Source organism: Camelus dromedarius, chromosome 10 (genome assembly GCF_036321535.1).
Source record: "Camelus dromedarius isolate mCamDro1 chromosome 10, mCamDro1.pat, whole genome shotgun sequence".
Classification (NCBI taxonomy): domain Eukaryota; kingdom Metazoa; phylum Chordata; class Mammalia; order Artiodactyla; family Camelidae; genus Camelus; species Camelus dromedarius.
Genome location: NC_087445.1, coordinates 78,320,805 through 78,344,316, shown reverse-complemented (window position 1 = coordinate 78,344,316; position 23,512 = coordinate 78,320,805). Strand labels below are relative to the sequence as shown.

General features: G+C 55.4%; 2 protein-coding genes across 4 annotated transcripts; both read left to right on the top strand.

Annotated features, from left to right (window-relative positions):
* The first annotated feature begins 5,668 nt into the window (after positions 1-5,668).
* Positions 5,669-15,231, top strand: LOC105106783 (endoplasmic reticulum mannosyl-oligosaccharide 1,2-alpha-mannosidase-like). Of its 3 annotated transcripts, none has more exons than XM_064490797.1 (7): positions 5,669-5,811; positions 7,670-7,778; positions 8,464-8,576; positions 10,210-10,346; positions 10,608-10,717; positions 11,292-11,477; positions 12,416-15,231. In XM_064490797.1, the coding sequence occupies exons 1-7, from the start codon at positions 5,767-5,769 to the stop codon at positions 12,538-12,540; spliced, it is 825 nt and encodes a 274-aa protein (XP_064346867.1). In that variant the 5' UTR covers positions 5,669-5,766; the 3' UTR covers positions 12,541-15,231. The 3 variants fall into 3 exon arrangements, with proteins under 3 accessions (XP_064346867.1, XP_064346866.1, XP_064346865.1); XM_064490796.1 differs by having other exon boundaries at positions 5,694-5,862; positions 10,213-10,346; XM_064490795.1 differs by having other exon boundaries at positions 5,698-5,862.
* A 3,962-nt stretch (positions 15,232-19,193) lies between these two features.
* On the top strand, positions 19,194-22,934 carry DPP7 (dipeptidyl peptidase 7). The gene is made up of 13 exons (XM_031450986.2): positions 19,194-19,338; positions 19,409-19,522; positions 19,610-19,749; positions 19,839-20,002; positions 20,247-20,382; positions 20,453-20,534; positions 20,633-20,799; positions 20,996-21,056; positions 21,467-21,585; positions 21,682-21,838; positions 21,994-22,058; positions 22,376-22,446; positions 22,554-22,934. Exons 1-13 carry the CDS (start codon positions 19,251-19,253, stop codon positions 22,681-22,683), a joined length of 1,494 nt encoding a protein of 497 aa, XP_031306846.2. The 5' UTR covers positions 19,194-19,250; the 3' UTR covers positions 22,684-22,934.
* Positions 22,935-23,512: the final 578 nt, after the last annotated feature.

Genomic DNA, 23,512 nt, shown 5'->3' with positions numbered 1-23,512 from the left:
GCTTGATTGTCAAACATCTGGAGTTTTTCCGCATGTATTTCTGCTATTGATTTTTACTTTAACCTCAGTGTGGTCAGAGAACATAGGTTGCATGATTTTAAATACGCTGAGACTTCTTTTACAGTCCATAATGTGGCTTTTTTGGTGAATAGTCTATGAGCACTAGAGGAAATTGTGTGTTTTTCTGACATTAGGTGGAGTGTTTTAATAAGTGTAAATGCACCTCACTGTGGGTTCCTTTTAATGAGCGTTTCCCTTAGTGACTGATGACGTTGAGTACTTTTTCACGTGCGTATTGGCCTTACGTATATTCTCTTTGGAAAAACATCTACTCAACTCTGTTGCCCGTATTAACTGGGTTAATTTTCTTCTTGATATTGAGTTGTTAATGTTTTTATATATTATGGATGAAACCCTTCTATCAGATACATGTTTTGTAAACATTTTCCCAAGTCTGTGAAAATACTGTCATTTTCTTAAGATTGCCTTTTTGGGGGGGGGGATGTAATTAAGCTTATTTATTTATTTTTAGTGGAGGTACTGGGGATTGAACCCAGGACCTCGTGCAAGCTAAGCGCTCACTCTACCACTGAGCTGTACCCTCCCCCATTTTCTTAGTGTTCTCTTTAAAGGGCAAGGGCTTTACATTTTGATGAAGGCCTATTACCAATTCTTTTTCTTTTACTGACTGCACTTTGGTGTATCTAAACTACCTGCCTAACCCAAAGCTGCAAAGACTTTATTTTATGTTTTGTTCAAGAGTTTTGCACTTTTGTTTCATACATTTAGGTCTACGATCCATTTTGAATTAATTTTTTTTTAATTTTTAAAAATTTATTTTTTAAAATTAATTTGGGGGTGAGGGAATTAGTCTTCTTGATCTATTTATTTGATGGAGGTGCTGGGGCTTGAACCCAGGACCTCGTGCCTGCTAGGCGTGCGCTCTACCACTGAGCTATACCCTCCCCCCACCAAATTAATTTTTTATGTGGTATGAGGCAAGGTCTCAATTCATTCATTTTTATGTAGGTACACAGTTGACCCAGCACTGTTTGTTAAAAAAGCTATCCTTTCCCATTGAATTGTCTTGCTACCTTGGCAGAAAATCAATGACCATAAATGTAAGTGTTTGTTTCAAGAATCTCAATCCTGTTCTGTCAATCTGAATGTCTGTTGTCATGCCAGGACCACACTATCTTGATTACTGTCCCTTTGTACCAAGTTTTGAAATCAGCTATCATTAGTCCCCCAACTTTGTTCTTTTTCAAGAGAGTTCTGGCTATTCTGGCTTCTCTGTATTTGTGTATACATTTTAGGATTAACTTGTCAGCTTCTGCTAAGATTTGATAGAGATTGCATTGAATTTATAGATCAGTTATTAAGACAACTGCAGTCTTGACCAATATTGGGTCTTTTAATCCATTTATTTAGTTCATCTTTATTTTCTTTTTAATTGATTCTGGGGGGAGAAGGCAATCAGGGTTATTTATGTATTTCCTTTAATGGAGGTACTGGAGATTGAACCCAGGACCTCACATACGCTAGGCATTACCCCATCACTGGGCTGTGCCGTCCCCACCCCAAGATCATTTTTATTTTCCGCAATGTTTTGTAAATTTTAATGTGCAAAGGCTTGCACTTACTTTATTAAATTTATTTCTAAGTATTTTATTCTTTTGGATGCAATTGTGAATGAACTTGCTTTCTTAGTTTCATTTTTGGCCTGTTCATTGCTCATATACAGAAATAAAGTTGACTTTTGAATATTGGTCTTGTCCCTGAAGCTTTAGGAATTTGTTGATTAGTTCTGGTGGAGTTTTGGTTGTTGCTGACTCCCAAGCATTGTGTGGAAGACCATGCCGTGTGTTAGCAGTTTCCCTTCCTCCTTCCCAGTCTGGGTGTCCTTTGTTTCTTTTCTTGTGTGATTAAACAAGGCAGAATCCCAGAACCAAGGCAGATATGAATGGCGCGAGCAAACGTCTTTGCCTTGTTCCTAATTAGAGGAACAAAACCTTTGGTCTTTCTCCAGTGAGTACCATGTCAGCTGCAGGGGTTCGCGGGCTCCCTAACCAGGTTGAGGAAGGTCTCTTCTGTCCCTAATTTGTTGAGAATATTTATTGTGAAAACGTACTGGACTTTGTCAAATGCTTTTTTCTGCATTTATTGAAATGGTCGTGTAGTTGCTGCTTTATTATGTTAATATGGTGCATAACATGAATTTTTGGATGTTAAACCAAACTTTTATTTCTGAAGCAAATGGTCACAATGCACAACCCTCTTCATATGTGGCTGAATTGTTTATTAATATTTTGTGGAGAATTTTTGCATGTATATTAATGGAGGACTTTGGTCTGTGGTTTTCCTGTGATGCCTCTGTCTAGTTTTGGTATTAGGTTAATATTGACTTCGTAGAACGAGTTCTACTTTCTGAAGAGTTTGTGAAGGATTGGTGTTAATTCTCCTTACACGTCTGGTAGAATTCACCAGGAAAACCACCCTGGCCTGGGCTTTTCCGGTGGGTGGGGTTTGGGGCGGGGAGCAGGATTATAAAATTACTAATCCAATTTTCTTACAGGCATATTCATATTTTCTATCTCTTCTTGCATCGCTTTTGGTAATTTGTACCTTTTTAGGAATTTTCCCATGTCATCTAAACCTTGATTTATTGACATAAAGTTGTTAATAATATTCCCTTACAATCCCTGTGATTTCTGTAAGGTCAGTAGTGATGGCCCTTCTTTTGTGCCTGATTTAATTTTTTCTTGATTAGCCTGGCTAAATGTTGGTCGATCTCCTCAAAGGAACGACTTTCTGTTTTATTGATTTTCTCTGTTATTTTTCTTCTTTCTCTTTCATTGATTTCTCTAAACTTTATTCTTTTTTTGCTTGCTTTGGGTTTAGTTTGAGCCTTTTTTCCCCCTAGCTCCTTAAGATAGAAACTTTGGTTTTAAAATTTGAGATCTTTAAATCTCTTCCAATATAAATGTTTACAGTTACACATTTTCCTCTAAGCTCTGCCTTAGTTGCATCCCATAAATTTTGGTTTATTTTCAGTTTTCATTCAGTTCAAACTGTTGTTGATTCCCCTTGTGATTTCTTCTTTGAACCCTGGTTGATTTAGAAGTGTGTTGTTTTAATTTCCCCAGTATTTCGGGGTTACCAAAATCTTTATTTTTCTTTTTAGATTACTTCCACTGTGGTTAGAACATGTATCGCACGACTTGAAACACTTTAAATGTGTGTAGACTTGCTTCACGGTGTGACATGTGGTCCTGCTGAAGAACGTTGCATGCACACTGGGAAGAACGTGTGACGCGCCATTTGGGGCAGAGTGCTCTACACATGCCAGTGAGGTCGAGTCAGTTGCTAGCACTGTTCGCACCTCCTAGCCACTGCTTATGCTATGCCAAGTTCTAGCTATTATTGAAAGTGGGACATTAAATATTACCTTTGAATTGTCTGAATCTCTCTTCACTGTAAGCTTTTTGCTCCATGCTTTTGGACCTTGTTCTTAGGTGCATATGTGTTTTAATTGTCATGTTGGAGAATGATATATCATGCAAACAGCAACCATAAGAGCCGGAGTAGCTATACCTAAATCAGATGAAATCAACTTTAAGACAAAAATATTACTAGGAACAAAGAGTTCCCTTTTCCCCCTTAGAACTCTGAAGGTGTTGCTTTGCTTTCTAACATCAGGGTAGACAATAAGAAGCCTTATGCTAATCAGACCATTGATTAGCTGAGCTGAATCCGCCCTGGGCTGCCCGCTGCCCCCTGCCCCGTAGTCCCGTCCAGCTCTGCCCAGGCTCTCAGGGGAGCCTGAGACAACCTAGGGAGTCAGGCACCCTGGGGGCCGGCCCAGAACCTGCCCCTTGAGCCAGGGCTCCAGGGATGGGCTCCTGCGCCCCCAGCTTTGAGAGCCGTGACTCACCCTCCTGCACATGCATCCTTCAGATGCCACCATTTCCCTGACAACGGGTTGTGGAGGGACAGGTACCTGAGGGTGTCGCTGGAACTGCCAGCAGAGCTGTGAGTGGGGTAAGACCTACAGAGACCTCAGGGACGGCCCTGAGAAAGGAAGGGGCAGGAGAGGAGGAAGGCCTTTCTGGAGCAGGCTCAGACAAGCCAAGGAGCTGAGCGGGAGGCGCAGGCACCAAGGAGCTCCCGTAACACCCAGAAATGTCATGGACAGGACTGCAGGAAGCAGTGGGCTCACCAACAGGGGAGGGGGCAGCCTGTCCTGAAAGCACAAGGGAGGGACCGAGTTTGAGGCTGGCCCGAGAAAAGTGCTGGACGGGGCCCTCAGCTGAGCAATCCTGGGTAGTACAGGGGTGCTTTACCTTGTTTGTTGAGGGAAAAACATGCTCACAGCTGAGTGATCTTGAGCACATCCTGAAAACTAGCTAGTCTGTTGATCTTAAAAATAAGCAGGCAGTTATTTTACCAGGAAAAGCGAGCTTATTTGGGAACAGCAGAGGAATTACAATTTGGGACAAGCAAGCTTACAGCAAAAGCCGTGGGTAGATCCAGCAAACAAAGGAGGGCAACGCTTATTTTACAGCGAAAAATGAAGTTGAGAGGTGTTTTCTGAATGAAAGCCCTCTGGAAAAATGAGAGAGTTCAGGGTGAGAAGTGTTTCTCATCAGATGCGTTGCTGGGGTGATTGATTTCTTGTGGGAGATGCAATGTATACCTTTTCCCACTGGGGCCTCTGACTGTTGGTACTTCCCTGTTGAAGGTTCTGTTGCAGGTTGTAATTGACTGTTAACAACCAATTATTTTACCAGCAACATATGTTTATTTGGGAACAGTAAAGAACTGGAGTTCAGGATAAGCAACCTATGGTGAACCACGGGCGAGGACAGAGAACAAAGGCGAGGAAATGATTTTATAGAGGAGAAGGGGAGTTGGGAGGGCCTGATCTAAACAAAGGGTCCATTGGAGGAAAATGGGAATTAGAGGTGTAGTGGCTTTTCACTGGCTGAGCTGTGATGGTCTCTCATTGGCTGGGCTGTTGCCAGGCAGGGAGAAAATCTCCCTTCCTCCTGCTGGGTAGTATGTAGGAACCTTCCTGTTGGGTCTGAAATTGAGGCTGAGTGGTCGGGCGTGAGAGCTCCCCTTTCTGGCCTCTCAACTCCGTTTCATTCATTTATTTGTTTTATTTGGGGGAGGGGTTTATTAGGTCTATTAGTTTTTAATCTATTAATAGTTTTTCTTTTTAAACGGAGGTACTGGGGTCTGAACCCAGGACGTCATGCATGCTAATCATGTGCTCTACCACTTGAGCTATACCCTCCCCTTCGACTCCATTTTAAATAAGGTTTTATTAGTTTTCACAGGTCCAGTGGATGAAAACTCCCAGAGCGCGTCTGTCCAACTCAGCGGGCGGCCTCAGCGAGAGGACTGATGGCCGGGAACCCTCCTCAAATCTGCCTGGTGTGGGGGCGGGTGGAGCCCCGGGTCCGGGGGCGCAGAGGCTCCCTGCCAGCCTGGCGGAGCGGCGGGAGACCTGCCCGCGCGGAAGCCGCGCGCTTCTGTTGCCATGGCCGCCGCGCGCTTCTGTTGCCATGGCCACCGCCCAGCTCGGAGGAGGCCTGCGCAGGCGCAGAACGGCGCCCCAGGTCCCATCCCTGCGCGTGCGCGCTGCGCTCGCGGAGGCCGGTCGTGGAGGGCGCGGCGCTAAACCGCCGGGAGCGGCGTTAGGCCAGCGAGCTCCGCGCCTGCTCCGAGCCGGCCTCCGGACCCCCGAGGGCCGTCCGGGCCATGTATCCGCCCCCCGCGCCGCGTGGGGACTGCTTCGCGCTGAGGGTGAGCCCCGGCCGCAGCTCTGAGCGCGGCAGCGGCTGGCGGCGCCGCTCGGTGAGGGCTGGCGGCCGGGACTGCGGGGCCGCGCGGCGCGGGCGGGAGGCCGTAGCGGTTCCCGGCCGGGCCGAGCCTGCGCCGGTGCCTCGGGGAGGACGTAGGAGCCCCTGGCGTCCAGGGCTCGGCCGCGGCGGCGACAGCCGGGCCGAGACGCCTGGGACCCAGTCTCGGACGAGGTCGTCTGGGACGCGATGAGACGGCTGAGGCCGGCGCTGTCACACTGTCGCCTGAGCACGGACGACGCGGCCGCCTGCCACCAGCAAGGGGCCCCAATAAGAGGCTTACCCCCCCCTCCTGCGGGGGTCCAGCCCCTCCTCCTGCGGGGGTCCAGTCCCTCCTCCTGCCGGGGTCCAGCCCCTCCTCCTGCGGGGGTCCAGCCCCTCCTCCCGCGGGGGTCCAGTCCCCCCTCCTGCCGGGGTCCAGCCCCTCCTCCCGCGGGGTCCAGCCCTTTCTCCTGCGGGGGTCCAGTCCGTCCTCCTGCCCGGGTCCAGTCCCTCCTCCCGTGGGGCGTGTTCTCAGCGGTGCCCGGGAGTCACTAGCCTGGCCTGTTCCTCACAGAAGGGCTTCACAGAGGGAGGTTCATGGCCTTGGACACAACCCTCAGACGGACCGTCTGAAGGCTCTCGTGCCCCTGCGTGCCCGAGGTGGTCCCTGCCCTTGGCCCGGAAGTCAGTCCAGGCTGAGCGGACATCCGGTGTTCCATTCACACTGCAGCATTGCTGTGTGTGTGTCTGTATGTTTGTTCCTAGGAGTAAGCCCCTCAGTGGTGTTTTAGTAATCTGATTACATTTCTGTTTCAACTTGGTGCAGTTTTATTCTGGTCTCTAACATCTGTTTACTGATGGTTTGTCTGCCTCTCGGCTTTCTAATGTCTTCAACATTGTCTATCAGACCGTCCTCATGCTGGCCTCTAGAGCTAAGACATTCAGAAGGTTTCTTCTCAATCTTGTTTCCTCTGGACAAACTTTGCCCCAGTCACCGTTTTAAGCTTTATACAGACTTCTTCCTCTGGCCTGGATTTACATCCTGAGAGGTGATTTTCTTTTACGTCTGTCTAGAATCAGGAGATTTTGGTCTGGCTACTGAGAGGTGACAAAAAACACAAACAAACAAATCTCCCTTACCTTCATTCTGTGATTTCGGACTCCATGGTCTCATAGTAGTTAAGGAGAAGCACAACTCCCATGCCCTTTTTCCTGGGCGCCCAACAGGCCCCTTCTGGTTCATAAGTTTCCATTATATCACTGATCCCAAATTTAAGTTGTGAAAATTGTACTTGAACTCACCTCAATAAATTGTGTTTGCTGACGGCACTGTGGTCCTATTTTAAGACCTAATGGGTCAAGAATATCCAGCGGCCACAACCATAGTCAGTTAGTTTTCAATTTGCGTTGCACAAAGCCTTTAATGAGACACGAGAAACTTGTACATTTTCAGGGGAGAGGAGGTGGGGGCCACTGGTCCCGCTGTCCCGGGTCTCGGGCTGCGGGACGGAGGCCCAGCACATCTCGGCAGAGGCAAGGCCCGCCCGGCCTGAGCCGGGACACGAGAGTTGCCCGTCTTTAATGCCCATGCGTGGGGCGGAAGCGCTTCCGACGTGTGTTTTCGTTCGCATCGCGCCACCAGTGCCGTGTGTCAGCTGCAGTGTGGTCCCTGCTGAGACGGAGCTTCCCCCAGTTCAAAACCAACAGGGCTCCTCACTGGACCTTCTGAATTCCTCCTCGTCCTCACGGAGTTTGTCACAGTTGAGGTTTCCCGTTGTGTTACTGTCGGTAAACAGTGTCGTTCTCTGCCCGTCTCTCAGAAATGGAAGCAGCTGTCCAGGTTTCAGCGGAACGCCATCCTCTTCCTGCTGGCCTTTCTGATGCTCTGTGGCCTCCTGACCTACGTCAGCACGTCTGACCAGTGGCCAGGTACCCGCGGCACCCTCCTGACAGGACAGCTGAGGGGGCTGGGGGTGACTAGGCAGTAGCGCAGCGACCTCGCAGCTGCAGGAGGGGGACCTCACAGACTGGCAGGAAATGGAAATGGAGAGACAGGCCGAGAGCGTCCCCAGCACCTGGCTGCAACGTGGGGGTCACTTTGAGGCCGGCTGGCTGTTTCCCAGGCGTCTGGTTAAGCGCTGGCACCTGCTCCTCCGTCTCACGGTGAGATGCAGGTCCTGAGGGTGGAGGCTCAGTCCAGACACGTTCCGGGAACGTCCTCACGCGTGCTGCCGGGCGCTGGGGACGGAGCGGGCAGGGTGCCGGCACACACGCGGAGGACCCCTCCCGAGCTCCTCTGAACTTGCTCTGGAGGAGGAAAACTAAAGGCCCTGTGGGTGCTCGAGCAGACTGCCCGCTTGCCACCATCCATACGTGCTGAGACCGAAACTGCGAGGGGAGTGTTGTGTGCTGTGGGGTGGGCGTCGGGACCGCCAGGCGCTTTGGGAAAGGTTGGATTCCCTTTGGCCATTCTTGGCTTCCTTTGGCGCCTCTTCTGAGGTCCCCCACGTCCTTGTGCAGGGAGTAACACGTGTGTGGACGTTGTCCTCGGCGTGCTCTGAACCTCCTGCAGGCCTCGTGGCGGATTTGAGATAAAACAGGTTCTCTTGTTCAGCCGAGAACAGGTCGGCGGAAGGGCAGAGGATGAGACCAGCAAACCCACCGGTCCTGCCAGCCCCTCAGAAAGCAGACGCTCACCCAGAAACCTTCCCGGGGCTCTCACCGCAGGTACTTTGAATGCACTGTGTGTGGAGTTGTAAGCGGGTCCGTTCCGGAAGCACTTCAGAGCAGTACGTGCTGTTTCAGGCAGACTGGGGAGAACTCTTTTTCTCCCGTCTGTTGCAGGCTTTAACCTCACCCTCCTTGCTCAGGGCTGGTCGGACAAGTGGTAGCAGGGAAAGGAGGAGGGATGTTCTTTGCTCGTCTTACTTGCACACCTGCCGGGCCGGACCCCGGCAGGGTGTGAACAAAACCCATCCCTTCTCTCTGGGAGGTCCTGGCCCGGGCTGTGCCCAGACGGAGGTGTGGGGGCCCCGAGGGTCAGAGTTGCGTCCTGGGATACAGGTTTGGGAGTGCTCAGGTGCAGGGGTGCGTGGCGTCCACAAAGGCTGGAGGAAAGGGCCAGGCCTAGCTCTGCGGCAGCTCCACGCGTGCAGTGCAGGGTGTGGAGACTAGAGGGCATCAAGGTCAGCGAGAGAGCCAGGGAAGGACCCCTCCAAAGGCAGGTGGCTCGGGGGCTGGCCTTGGAGAACTGGGAGCTGTGCACCTGGGGAGCCTCCCCTGCTGGCTGGGTGCCGGGGCCGCCAGGAGGGGATCCGGGCCAGGTGCTGGCTCACACCCTGCAGGGCTGCCCTGGGGAGAGCCAGGAGGCCGCTCTCCCGTGTCTGGCGTGAGGGCCTGTGGAAAAGGCCAGATTTCTCCCCTCGAGAGCCCACATGCATTCTGTCCCTCCTGCGGCCGCGCTCTCGCACGCTGACCTTCACGGTCGTGTGAAAGCACAAGGTGGCGCGTTTCCCCAACTGAAAGACACACGTCCACACCTCGATGTCCATGAGCCGGGCGCTGGTGTCCAGGAGGGGCGTGGACGTGACGGGGTGAGTGTGTGCCTCTTCCCTGGCCCAAGTCCCCTTGGGCACGCTGGGCTTCTGGAGGCCACCTTCTTAGACCTTCTGTCGCCCGGACCCCAGCACTCGTCCAGGCCTACTTTGGCCGCGGTGCTTTGTCTCGGCCAGGCCCCCTTCTCTTGGCCCAGGGGCCCCAGCTCCTGGGGTTTGAATCTTTGCAAGGAAGATGTCTTCACAGACCCTCTCCCGAGGCTGCCACAGATCCCGAAGAGCAAGGGTTTTCCGCTCACAAGCAGGCGATCCTCTCTCCCCGGAGCAGTGGCCGAGCACACCCACTGGTGGGGACTGGCTGCGCCAGGATGGGGGCTGCTCCCCGCACGGCGCTTTGCCGCTGCCCGGCCACCCCGCCACAGCACTCCGAGGACCAAGCTGGGGAGCCCCAGACGCAGGCCGGCGACAGCATTCTCTGCGGCTCCGCCCATGGGGACACGGTGGTTCTACCCCTTCTTGGCCACCCTTAGGGTCTGACGCCTGTAAACGTCCAGGCCAGGGCTGGCCCGCTGTCCCGGGCTGTCCTCGCCCGTCGGCAAAGCTTCCGTCCGGGTACCCAGAGCTCCCCGCAAATCTGCACATCGCAGGAGAAGTGAAAAGACCTTCCCCTGGGACAGCACAGCCGCACAGCCGGCCCACGGCACTCCGCGCGGCGGGGTCTGGCCGCAGAGAGCGCCCCCGGGGGAAAAGGACAGCAGCTCCTCGGCAGGTGCGCCCTTTCAGGAGTGACTCTTGTTTTTGTCCAGAAGCTTCCAAGGCATTTCCGACGGGGACCACCCAACCTGCAGATCAGAGCCCCCGACAGAACTTTCAAGGACAGGGGGCAGGATGAGGCTGAGAGGAAGGCAGAGGCGGTGGACGAAAAGGGGCAGAGAACCATCAGGTACGCGGGCAGACGGGTCTGAACGTGAGCAACCAGGAGGCTGGCCTCTTTGCTGTTTGCTTTTCTGAAAAACAGGGAGAACCCGCGTGACGTCTGCCGTGTGTTCTCCTTTGAGGCAGACAGTCTGCGCCCGGTGAGGCAGGGCCCCGCCTCCTCGCGGTCCTGCCGCGTGGAGGGCACGTGGGAGCCTGAGTTGGGCAGCGACCGCGGGGCATTTGCCCCCTTGAGCTGCTCTGAATGCTTTTCCTTCTCTCCTCCTAGCTGGAGGGGAGCAGTGATGGAGCCAGAGCAGGGCAGCGAGCTCCCTTCTAGGAAGGCAGAGGGCCCCCCCAGGCCTTCCCCGCAGGCCCTCGGGATTCAGAACCCGCCAGGTAAGGTCCCGCCTGCGCCCTCCCGGGCCTCACCTGGGCATCTGGACAGAGATGGGGTGTGGACACGCAGAGGCGCCGCGGGGCGGGCGGTGCAGCGCCTGCTGTGCCTCCGGGCGCTGCTCAGCCTGGGACACCCGGGGGGCCCGGCGTCGGGGGCCAGGCACGCACTAGAGCGCTAGTGAGGACACGTGGGTCCTGGACGGTCTGTCATCCCACGTCCAGCCCTGCAGCCATGGGAGGGATGCTCTCAGGTGTTCTCGTCCGGGTCACCGGCACCTGTCACGTTGGACGTCCTCACAGCCACTTCGCGCAGCACAGCTGCCTTGCTTCCAGGGCTTCGGTTACCTTTGCTCCCTGAGTGTCCCGGCGCCCCGGAGGGTCACCCCTGCCAGGCCCCTGGTGCAGGTGGACGGCCGGGCTTGGCGGCCAGGTCCGGCACTGAGCGTCCTGGCCTTCACTGCGGTCCCCTGCTTCCTGTGGCCTGGACAGTGTCCCCCCATCTGCGTCGCTCGCTGTGGGACCAGAGCAGCTGGTCTCAGTGCTGACTGGTCCTCACAGCCGGCTTACCCCCCAGCATCCCCCAAGGAGCGCCAGAAGGCCGTGATCGACGCCTTCCGCCACGCGTGGGCCGGGTACCGCAAGTTCGCCTGGGGCCACGACGAGCTGAGGCCCGTGTCCAGGTCCTTCAGTGAGTGGTTCGGCCTCGGCCTCACGCTGATCGACGCCCTGGACACCATGTGGATCTTGGGTCTGAAGAAAGGTATCTCTCCTGTCTACCGTGCAGCCAGGTCCCCGTGGGTGACCCTCGGGCCGTGGGCCAGCCTTGCCCAGGAGATCTAAGTGGCGCTCTTCCCTTCTGGACCGCACATCCCCCCTTCCTGGGTGCCAGGAGTGGACGTGCTGGCCATGGGCAATTCCTTTGTCCCCTTACGTCCAGGCGTCCAGGGCTGGCTCAGGACAGGTGTACCTTCTGGCCCCTGGAGGGCCGAATGTGGGCCCTGGATGTTTCTGTTGCATCGGAGGGGCCTTGTGGTTCAGGGGGTGACCCGTGATCCGACGCAGCCACTGGCGCCCCAAGTCTTCCCCGACACCTCTATTATGCCACAGGGATTGGGTTACATGAAGATAATGTGTCTCTAGGTGCAAATGACCCAGGGGCAGGGGGCCAGCATGTGTGCTGAGGGTCCCTGCAGTGGCCTGAGGTGCACGGAGCGTGTCCCTCCTGGGTCCTCTGAGTGGCCTGCACAGCATGTTTGCACCTGGGGTGACCTCTGGGCTGCTGCTCCCCAGGACGGCTGCCATGACCATGGCGCCACCCGCACTGTGCTCAGGCTTGGCTGCCCGTCTCACAGGTGGGGCCACAGCTCAGAGGTCATTTGACCCTTGCCCTGTGGCATATGAGGCCGTGCAGTCTACTCCCATCACGTGACCTCAAGGCCTTTGCAAGACCTCCAAGGCCCTTTCCATCTGGTCACTTGAGGGCTGCTGGCATCCCCCAGGGGCGTCCAGAGGAACGCTGGCTGACCACCAGGGCGGCAGGTTCCCCTGTAGGCCCCGGTGATCTCCCCATTCCAGTCCTTGCCCTGGGGGACTGTGTGTGCTGCGGTGGGAAGGGGCCTTCAGAGGGTGCCTCTGGCTGGCCGCCCTCGAGAGGGCCGAGCCCGCAGTCCTGATGCTGAGGCCTGGGCTCTCGTGCAGATCCCCTCGGGCGGCTACTCCTCCATCAGCAATGTGCAGGACCCCAGCAATCCCCAGCCCAGGGACAAGATGGAGAGCTTCTTTCTGGGGGAGACGCTCAAGTACCTGTACCTGCTCTTCTCTGACGACCCAAACCTGCTCAGCCTGGACACCTACGTGTTCAACACCGAGGCTCACCCCCTGCCCATCTGGGCCCCCGCCTAGGGCGGGACGACTCCCGAGTGGGCGCTGCCCACGGGCCCACACTTCCTGTCATCAGGACCCTGACCCTGACCTTGGCTGTGCCATGTCCGCCCAGCTGGCTGGACGTGCTCCAGGCCGGATTGACGGCAGCGGCCTCGTGGGCGACAGGGCCGGGACGTGTTGGGGCCCCGTAGGTGCTCGGGGCGGCCGCTGGGCCCGGCTCCTCGCCTGGTTCTCATCAGGACACCGTCAGGAACAGACAGGAGTAAATGAGCGCTGTGATTCGGGGAGGCCCTGCCCACCCGGGAACCTTCTTCCTTCTCCTGAGAGAATCGAATTCTGACTGCATTCCTGAGGCCCGACTGTCCTCCTCCCGGCCGTGCAAGGGCTTTGTGGGTGTCCTGGGGCCTCTGTCACCCGGGGCTACTCTGCTCCCTGGAGCCCAGGATGTGATCAGAGGCCGGAGCCGAGGGGACAGCCGGGTGCAGCTCAGCCTGGGGTCTCAGAGCCTGTGGACACGCCCTGACCTGAGGGTCTGGGGGCATCTGTGACCTGGGGATATGGGCTCCTGGCTGGCTGTGGTGTTTACACGTTGGACTCAGGGATCCTCCCACTGCCCTGCTCGGGCTGGAAGGGGCTGGGCAGGCAAGTCACCTGCTCCCAGGCCAGCCCAATAGATGGACTTTCAGTTGGGATAAAAGTACATTTGCTCTAACTGTGATATTTCCCATGTTGGTAAGCAGATCTCCATTATTGTGAAATGTCTGGGTATAGAATGAGAGACTGGAGTTGCTGTCACATCTCCAACTCTAGTCCTCTGATAGTCATATTTCCATCCAGGACAATCTTGCTATCTTCAGTCCTTAAGTTAATTCCACCTACAGCTTTCCTTTTGTCATGTCAGGTTACATATTTAGTTTTGGAATAGGTGGTGGCATCTTATCCAGCTTACCACAAAACCAGACAGGAAAGGGGTGTAGCTAATGATGGAACAAAAGTTAATGCAATACGGAACTTAGGTATAATGGAAAGACCAGCAAAGCCAAAGAAGAGGGAAGGTTGTCATCCACAAGGCAGAGTAGGCAGCTCCAAGCTTTCATTCCCACATAAACATTTAAAAAAAAAAATCAGAACCATCAAAACCATATTTCAACAGCAGCAACAACAGAATCACTGGGAAAATTTAAAAAACAGGAAAGTATGGTCCACTCAAAGGAACAAAATATTGATAGCCACCATCCCTGAAGAACTGCAGACATCAGAATTATTACAAAAAGATATTAAGAGAACTCTCTTTACAATGCTAACAAGAGCTCAAAGAAAACATGCACATGGAAGGAAAGGCAATCATAAAAAATAACATATGAACAAAATGAGAGTATCAATAAGGAGGAATTATTAAAAGGAAACAAAGTCTCATACTGAAAAGTACAGTAACTAAAATGAAAACTTCATTAGGGGGCTCAGTAGCAGGTTTGAGCAGCCAGAAGAAAGAATGAGCAAAGGTGGAGGCAGGACTATTGAAACTAATGTGAAGACAGAAAGAAAGAGTGGAGAACAGCGCACAGAGACCAGGGGACCTCTGGGATCCTATCCTAAGCAGGTCTCACGTGTGCATTATACTAGTCTCAGAGAAGAGAGAAGAGGGCAAAAAGAATATTTGAAAAAATATTGTTTAAAACGCCTCCAATTTGATGAAAGATATGAACCTATAAATTCAAGAAGCTCAATGATTTCCAAGTAGGATCAACTCAAAGAGACCCACACCAAGATACTTTAATAATCAAATTGTTGAAAGACAGACAGAATCTTGAAAATAGCACGGGAGAATTACTTGTTATGTACAAGCAGTCTTCAGTAAGATAACATAATTTCTCACCAAAAAACGATAGAAGCCAGAAGACAATGGAATGATATACATAAACTGATAGGGGGAAAAGTTGTCAGCAAAGAATTCTCTATCTGGCCAAAATGACCTTCAAAAATGTGGGAGAATTTGAGGCATTCCCAGATAAACAAAAGCTGAGAGTTTGTTGCCACCAGATCTGCCCTGCCAGAAATGCTAAACGGAGTCCTTCAGATTGAGATAAGAGGACCTGAGACAGCACCTCGAAGACATGGGGAGACATTAAGATCTCTGTTAAAGGGAAATCCATGGGTAAGTGGAAGCACTAGTAGTATTGTATTTTTGGTTGTGACTCAACTTTTTATTTACTACCAGACTTCAAAGACAAATGCATAACAATGATTACAAATGTATGTCATTCTGCGTGTAATGTACAAACAAGTAATATGTGATGGCAGTAACACAAAGAGGAAAGGATGAAGCTGTTTAGAAGCATAGTTTATGTATGTTATTGAGGGAAGTCGTCCATTGAAGTAGATTATTATAAATTTACAATGCTAAATGTAATCTCCATGGTAACCCAGAGGAAAAATATGTAGAAGCTGTGTACAAAAGAATCTACAAGAAAGCTACCAGGGCTAATAAATTCAGGAAAGTGGCAAGGTACTGGATCAACCAACAAAATCAGTCCTGTTCCTATGCACCTGCAATGACCAATCCAAAAGGAAGTTAAGAAAGCAATTCCATTTAAAATAGCATCTAAAAGAATAAAATGACCAGAAATAAATTCAACCAGGGAGGTGTTTAATGTGTACTGACAGCTGCAGAACATTGCTGAAAGAAAGGAGACACAAATGAGTGGGAAGATACCCTTCTTTCATGAGTGGGAAGACTTGACTTTAAGAGGTCAGTACCGCCCTAAGTCACCTGCCAGTTCAGTGCAATCCCTATCAGAATTCCAGCAGTATTTTTTTTGCAGAAATTGAAAAGTCAATCCCCAATTTCACATGGAATAACTGCAAGGGGTGGAGCCTGAATCGCCAAAAGTTGGAAGACACACATTTCCCAATTTTAAAACATCCTACAAAGGCACAGCATTCAAAACGGGACCCAAGTAAGGGTCTAGGAATAAACTTGTATATCTGCGGCCAGTTGGTTTTCGCAAGGGTAGTAAGTCTATTCCATGGAGGAAATAATTCGTCTTCAACAAATGATGTTGGGAAAACTGGATTTCCACATGCAAAGAATGAAGTTAGACCCCTGCTTCGCACCACATACAAAAAGTTAACTCAAAATGGATCAGTGACCTAAACGTTAGAGCTAAAAGCTTTAGCCCTATAAACAAAGCATACAGGTTAATCTTCATAAGCTTGGACATGACAATGGATTCTTAGATAAAACGCCAAAGCACAAGCAATGAAAGACACAGACGAGTTGAATTTCATCAGAATAAAAATTTTTGTGCACCGAAGGACACTAACAAGTGTGAAAAGGCAACCCTTGGAAGGGGAGAAAATATTTGCAAACTACATACCTGTGCGAGTTTAACCATCAGAATATATACATACGTGTATACGTAGAGCATTCCTCTGCATTGATGTACAGGCAGTTTACAATGTTGTGTCAATATCTGGTGGACAGCTGATGTTTCGGTCATACATACCAGAATATATTTTTTAAAACTTCTAAAACTCAATAACGAAAGCAAACAAAACCTTTTGAAACACATCGAAAACAAACAAACCCAAATTCTGCAACTAAAAACCCTCCTAAAACTCAGCAGTGCATAAACAAAGAATGAAAACACGTTCCACAGCGCCACAAGGGAACCTCATGCGTTACGTATAACGTAGCACCCACACACACGAATGTGGACATGCGGCTGCAAGGTGCTACACGGGTCGGAGCTGCAGGCACCGGGACCTGCCTGGGGACAGCCCTTGGCCAGTCAAGAATAGGCAAAGGGCCTGAGCAGATATTTTTCCAAAGAAGATTGATAAATGTTCAATAAGCACATGAAAAGCTGCCCAACATCGCTGATCATCAGGAAAACGCAGATCAAAATCCCGAGGGACCGCCTCACCCTCATGGCAATGGCTGCTCTTAAACCGGAAACAAGGGCTCGGTGAGGCTGTGGAGACGCTGGAACCTCTGTGCACTGCTGGCTGGAATGCAAAATGGTGCAGCCACAGTGGAAAAAGTTCGGCAGTTTCTCAAAAGAGGAAACAGAATTACCATATGGTCCTGCAGTCCCGCTTCTGCGTATATACTTGCCAAAAATTGAAAGCAGGGTCTTGAAGAGGTGCCCGTACACCCAGGCTCACAGCAGCACTGTTAACAATAGCCAAAAGGGGGAAACGCCCCACGTGTCCACTGATGGGGGAATGGACGTGCATGGGGTGGTCCACCCGTGCAACGGGATGTTACCTGCCTTTAAAAAGGGGGGATGTCCTGACACGCACCACGACACGAACGGACCTTGAAGACCTTAGGCTCAGTGAAACCAGCCAGACACAGACAGACAAGTTCTGTGGGATTCCACTCATATGAGGTACCTAGAGTAGGCAAACTCATAGAGACAGAGAGGACAGTAGGGGCCACCCAGGCTGGGGGAGGGGAATTGGGAGTTGCGGCTCAGTGAGTGAAGAGCTTCTGTGATGGAAGATGAGATCGTTTTAGAACTAGGTAATAACGAGGGTGTGGATGTTGTTGAATCCAGTGAACGTGAACGTGGTAAAGGGGTGTCAGTTCACACACACCCGAGAGCGTGGCCACAAGTGGAGGTGCCACGTGGGTCAGAGCTGAGCGCCCCGGGACCTGTGTAGGGCCCTCCCTCTCTCCCACCCCCACCCCCCCGAGCCTGCCAGCTTTGAGGTCTGAAAGGGGCAGAATAGGTTGTGACGAGGGTCTGGCTCCCCAAATCTGTGGGCTGTGGAGGCGGAATCAGGCCCCAGCCTTATTCCCAAAGTCAGGGGCCTCAGGCAGCTGGGGGAAGGGCTTCTGGACCCCCAGACATACCTGCATGCTCAGGGCCACCAGGTGTGGCAGGACAGTGTCGGAGGGAATCAGAACGCACCTCCATGGGCCTTCCCGGTGCCACCCCAGGCTTGAAGGAGCTGCCTGGAGAGTTTGGAAGGGGAGCATGGTGGGTCGGCGTTGGGGAGTCGGCTCAGGCCCCTGAGCTGAGAGGAGGGGAGGGGAGGGGAGCGGGAGCAGCCAGGAGAGGGGCTGCGAGTCCTTGTGTCTTGTCCTGGCCCCCAGCCTAAAGAGGCCATGGGGGGCTTGCAAGGGCAGCTCTCTCCTCAACACAGAACAGGCATCCCTAGGTGTGGGGACAGGGACACAGGAACAGGGACATAGGGACACGGGAACATGGGAACCTGGGGACACAGGGGTGGGGACACGGGGGCACAGGGACACAGGGACAGGGGCACAGGGCTGGGGACATGGGGATGGGGACATAGGGACATGGAGACATACGGACGGGGACATGGGGATGGGCACACAGGGATGGGGACACGAGGCCATGGGAGACACAGGGCCACAGGGACGGGGCCACAGGGACAGGGCCATGGGGGGATGGGGACACAAGGACGGGGATATGGGATGGGGACACAGGGTCGGGGACATGGGATTTGGCACACAGAGACATGGGAACAGGGGAGACATGGGGAAACAGGGATGGTGGCACAGGGATGGGGACACAGGGACATGGGGACATGGGGACACAGGGACCAAAGGATGGGGATAGGGTCACAGGGCCAGGGACACAGAGACTGTGGGGTGATTGTGGTGTGGCACTGGGTGACCACACCCGTAGGGTGGTGTCACACGATGGACAGTCACTGTCACCCTGCAGATTGCCACAGCAACAGTCCTGGGACAGTGGGAGGGAAAGCCAAAGGGCTGCACACATGGACCACACCCCACTCACCCCCCAGGCTGGCCCAGTTTCCTGATTTCACAGCGCAGTCAGAGCCCAGGGCCCCAGCCCAGCCTGGGCCATCCCAGCACCGGACAGGCCAGGCCTGGACAGAAGCCATGAGTCCTGCTGCCCAAGGACAGTCCTGGGAGTGGGTAGGGGTGACTCCCCTCCCCTCTGCTGCCTAGGGCAGGGCCACCTCCCCCCACCTGCTTTGGGCCTGGCTCACTGCCCACATCCCCAGCAGGACTGGCATGGTGCCCCCTGTGGCCCAGCTGGCCCCTCACCAGGCCCTGGATTACACACGGGGGCAAGGGTTGCCCCTCTGTCCTCTCGGTACTGGCACCTCCTGGGACCCCATCTCACTGAGGAGCCAGGACGGGACTAGCCCGAGGGGGAGGGGAGAGGACCCCAGATCCCAGCCCTGCATCCTAGCCCTCTCACCCGCCAGGAGCTGCCCTAACTCCTGCCTGGGGGTCTCCCGACCACCCGCCTCCTGCCGCAGCCACACCGGCCCTCACTGTCCCTGGGACAGCTGGGGCTCCGTTCTCAGGGCCGCTGACCCTCTTTCAGGGACCCTGCGACCATCCTCAAGGTCAGTCAGAGCCACCCCCGCAGGCAGCCTTCCCAGCCCTGCCCTTGGGAGCGCCCCTCCCCTTTGGCCACTGGAACCCTCAACCCACTTCACGTATCCCCATGGAGACAGTCTCCATGGTGACACAAGGGCTGCCCGAAGCTTGAGGACCTGGGCTTAAGGACCTGGAAGCAGGGCAGCTGGAAGAGAAGGAAGGACTAGCGCTGCTCACAGCCCCGCCCAGGCCTTCACGTGAGGGTGTCCCGCCATCACGTGACCTTGCCCACATGACCCGAAGCAAACGGGCAAAATGGACGTGAGCCCCCCGCCCAGGCAGGCCCTGCTCTGGGCCCTGGCCCTGCTGCTGGCGCTGGAGCTGCGCAGCCTGGAGGCCGTGGGTGAGTGCCGACCCGCGGGCCTCCCCTGCCACCCGCGCGTCCCCTGCCCGCTGAGCGTCCTGCCCTCCAGTCCACAGAGACGCAGACCCTGGCTTTCGGGAGGCCTACTTTGAGCAGCTCCTGGACCATTTCAACTTTGAGAGGTTTGGGAACAAGACCTTCCTCCAGCGGTTCCTAGTGTCAGGTGAGGTCACCCTGGGGACCGTTCCTGGTGACCGGTGAGACCCGGGGCGCCCCTCACCTCACCCGGCCCCTTGCCTCCACCTGACAGAGAAGTTCTGGAAAAGGGGCGAGGGGCCCATATTCTTCTACACGGGCAACGAGGGGGACGTGTGGTCCTTCGCCAACAACTCAGGGTTCATCTTGGAGCTGGCGGCGCAGCAGGCAGCCCTTGTCGTTTTTGCGGAGCACGTGGGTACCCGCCGCGGTGAGGCCGGGGTCGGGGCGGCGCGGGGCCGGTGGGGGCGCGGGACCAGTGTCTGCCGGTCGCTTGCCCGCAGCGGTACTACGGAAAGTCACTCCCGTTCGGGGAGCGGTCCACGTGGCGCGGGTACACGGAGCTGCTGACGGTGGAGCAGGCCCTGGCCGACTTCGCAGGGCTGCTCCAGGCGCTGCGGCAGAAGCTTGGGGCCCTGGACGCCCCCGCCATCGCCTTTGGCGGGAGGTGCGTCCTCCTCTCCTTCCTATCCTGGAACAAACGCTTGCTTTTTCTCGGCCAGAATTTCTACGGGCCTTAGAAGTTTCAGGGCTCTTCAGGGGCAAGGAGTTGGGGAGTGGCGGCTCTGAGAAGGGAGAGCAGAGTGGGGATGTAGGGGGCGTGTCCCGGCTGAAAGGTCGCCCTCCTGGGGCCGGTGGGCAGGTGCTGCGCGGGTTGGGGGCCGGTGTGCTAACCTTGCGCCCTCGCCCAGCTATGGGGGGATGCTCAGCGCCTACCTGAGGATGAAGTACCCCCACCTCGTGGCGGGGGCGCTGGCGGCAAGCGCACCTGTCATCGCAGCGGCAGGCCTCGGTGACCCCTACCAGTTCTTCCGGGATGTCTCAGCGGTAAGTGAGGGCTCAGGGCCCCTGGACAGCCCGGCAGCAGGGCCTGCAGCCATGCCCTCTCTTCCTCCAGGACTTCGAGGGCCAGAGTCCTGAGTGTGCCCAGGCCGCGCGGGATGCCTTCCAGCAGATCAAGGACTTGTTTCTACAGGGAGGTGAGGAGGCAGCCCCCCACCGGCCCCTGCCTCCCTGCCCCACCCCCTGACCCAGAGCCTGCAGCCTCCAGAGGCCCTTGTCCCGCCCCTCCTGCCAGACTATGACACGGTCAGCCAAGAGTTTGGCACCTGCCAGCTGCTCTCTGGCTCAAAGGACCTACTGCAGCTCTTTGGGTTCGCCCGGAATGCCTTCACCCTGCTGGCCATGATGGACTACCCATACCCCACCGACTTCATGGGGCATCTTCCTGCCAACCCCGTCAAGGCAAGGCGCCCGCTCCCGGCTGGCTGGAATCAGGGGAAGGCAGTGTCCCATGGACAGGGAAGGGGTGGTCAGTGCTGGCCAGCTTGAGGGCCTTGCACCTACTCTGCCACCTGGGAGCAGGGAAGGGTGAGCTGGGGAGGGGGCTGCATGTCTCAAGTGGGGGTCACCGGCTGAGGCACTCTTCTGGCAACCCCAGGTCGGCTGTGAGCGGCTGCTGAGCAAAAGCCAGAGGATCAAGGGGCTCCGTGAGCTGGCTGGTGCGTCTGCCCACCTTCCCAGGCTGCTGCCCTGTGAGGGGCCCGACGGTGGTGGTGGGCTGAGGAGTGAGGCCCAGTGAGGGCTGCATGGGGGCAGGGCACACAGAGGCCTCCACTTGGCCCCTGGGGAGGAAGTGGCCATTCCCTTCCTGGCCCAGCCTGGGAGCGGGGCTCCAAGGGCCCTCTGCAGTCCCCAGTTGCAAAGGGCGGCACGCCCTGCTGGGTGGGGGAACATCGAGTGGGCTGCCCAGCTGCCCTCAGCAGCCAGGACAGGAGCAGATAGCCCAGACCCCAGGCACCCCACTCCTCACTGGGCCCATGGGACCCCAGAGCTCCCAACACCTGCAGGAACCCTCCAAGGGGACAGGGTGGGTGTCCAGGCACCTGGCCCCAGCACACCTCTCCCCCAGGGCTGGTGTACAACTCCTCAGGCCTGGTGCCCTGCTATGACATCTACCTGCAGTACCAGGCCTGTGCGGACCCCACAGGCTGTGGCTTGGGTCCCAATGCCAAGGCCTGGGACTACCAGGTATGGGGGTGCTGGGGGCCTGCGACTTCCGGGTATGGGGGTGCTTAGTGAGATGGACCACCCCATCGACTTGACCATGGTGTGGGTGTCCCACAGGCTTGTACTGAGATCAGCTTGACGTTTTCCAGCAACAACGTGTCAGACATCTTCCCCGACCTGCCGTTCACCGAGGCCCTCCGCCAGCAGTACTGCCTGGACACGTGGGGCGTGTGGCCCCGGCAGGACTGGCTGCAGACCAGCTTCGGGGGGGGCGGTGAGGCTCGAGGCGGGGGTTGGGGCAGCATCCCTCCCTCTGCACTGGGCTGGCTCTGCTCCCTCCCACTCCTGGGATACAGCTGGGGTCTGATCTGGCCCCTGGACCAGAGATTTGGGGGCTGCGCCTGGTCCCCACCACCCTTGCTCTTTTAGATCTTACAGCCGCCAGCAGCATCATCTTCTCCAACGGCGACCTGGACCCCTGGGCAGGGGGCGGGGTGAGTCACGCCAGGCGGCCCCCGGCCCCACTGCCGTGTGGGCCCCAGCACTCTGGGCTCTGTAGCTCCTTCATGTACTGTTCCGGTCGTCATTGTTTCCTCCCCTCCCTCTGTTTTGGTTCTCTTCCTAACCTCTGATGGTGACCTTGCATCTGACTCATTAACCTTAGCCTTTCCTTTCTAACGGGACTTTTCCAGGCTATACAGCCACCTCAGTGCACCCTGAAAGCTGGGCTGTGTAGCCATCAGGTTATGCTGGGAGGGCTGAGGGTGAGCGCACACTGCACTCCTGACATGAGTCTCCTTCATTGACACAGATCCAGAGCAACCTGAGCTCGTCGGTCCTCGCCATCACCATCCAAGGGGGAGCACACCACCTGGACCTCAGGTACAGCCCTGCTTTGGGAGGGGCGCAGCTCCTGGCCTGGGCCGATGGCTGGTCACGGGCGAGGGTAGTATGAGTCTCGCTGAGTGCCCCCCACACCTGCTCCTCAGAACACCCCACCCAGAGGACCCGGAATCTGTGGTGGAGGCGCGCAAGCTGGAGGCCACCCTCATTGGCAAGTGGGTGGAGGCGGCCAGGCAAGAGTGGCGACTGGCACAGCACACGGGGCCTAGAGGCTGAGGGGCGCTCCCGCAGTGGGGCCAGAGAAGCCTTGCCCAGAGCAGCAGTCTGGGGAGAGAAGCCATGGCCCACCTTCCTAAACCCAGAGCTCAGCCCAGGGTGGGCAGGCCCTTGCCCGAGGGAGAGGCTGAACACTGGCAGCCTGGCAAGCATGTCCTGTCCTGGCTACGGCTAGGTCAGGAAAGCAGGACACTGAGCACAGACATGTGACCTCCTAAACTCACTGTTGAATAAAGCAGTCCTCAGCTCCACTGCTGGCTGTCTTGGGCAATGGGGACATGGCCTTTCCTGTGGCAGGTGGCTAACAAGGCAAGGCCCCTCTGGGGAGACTGGCTGCCTCCCAGGCTGCCTGCCTGGGGCCAAGCCTGGGCGTGGGCTGGAGAGTCGGCTTCTCAGCAGCCTCAGGCTGCACCCTGCAATAGGACGGGAACCGTCACGGTCAGGAGTCCCACACAGGTGCTGACTGGCTCCTGGCCTGGCAGGGCTAGGGGGTGACCGGGACTACAGGGCACCCCCCCAGCCTGGGGGGCTCTGCAGCGAGCAGCAAGCAGCCACAAGGGCCGGGACTGGAGACCACTGGAGAGACAAGCCACACACACTTTCCATGCACATAGCACGTGGGGCCTGTGAGTGAGGGGAGGCTGGGAGCCCCAGGGCACCCCAAGCCAAGTGGCAGGCCTGGGCCTGGTGACACTGGGACCGCCCCGGGTACATGATCCTGAGGGGCCAGAGGCTCTAGGATTGACAACTCAGACTCCCACGCCTGGCAGGGAAGCCGCAAGCAGGGGCCTGAAGCATCTTGCCCAAGTCCTTGCTCTGGGCACCACAG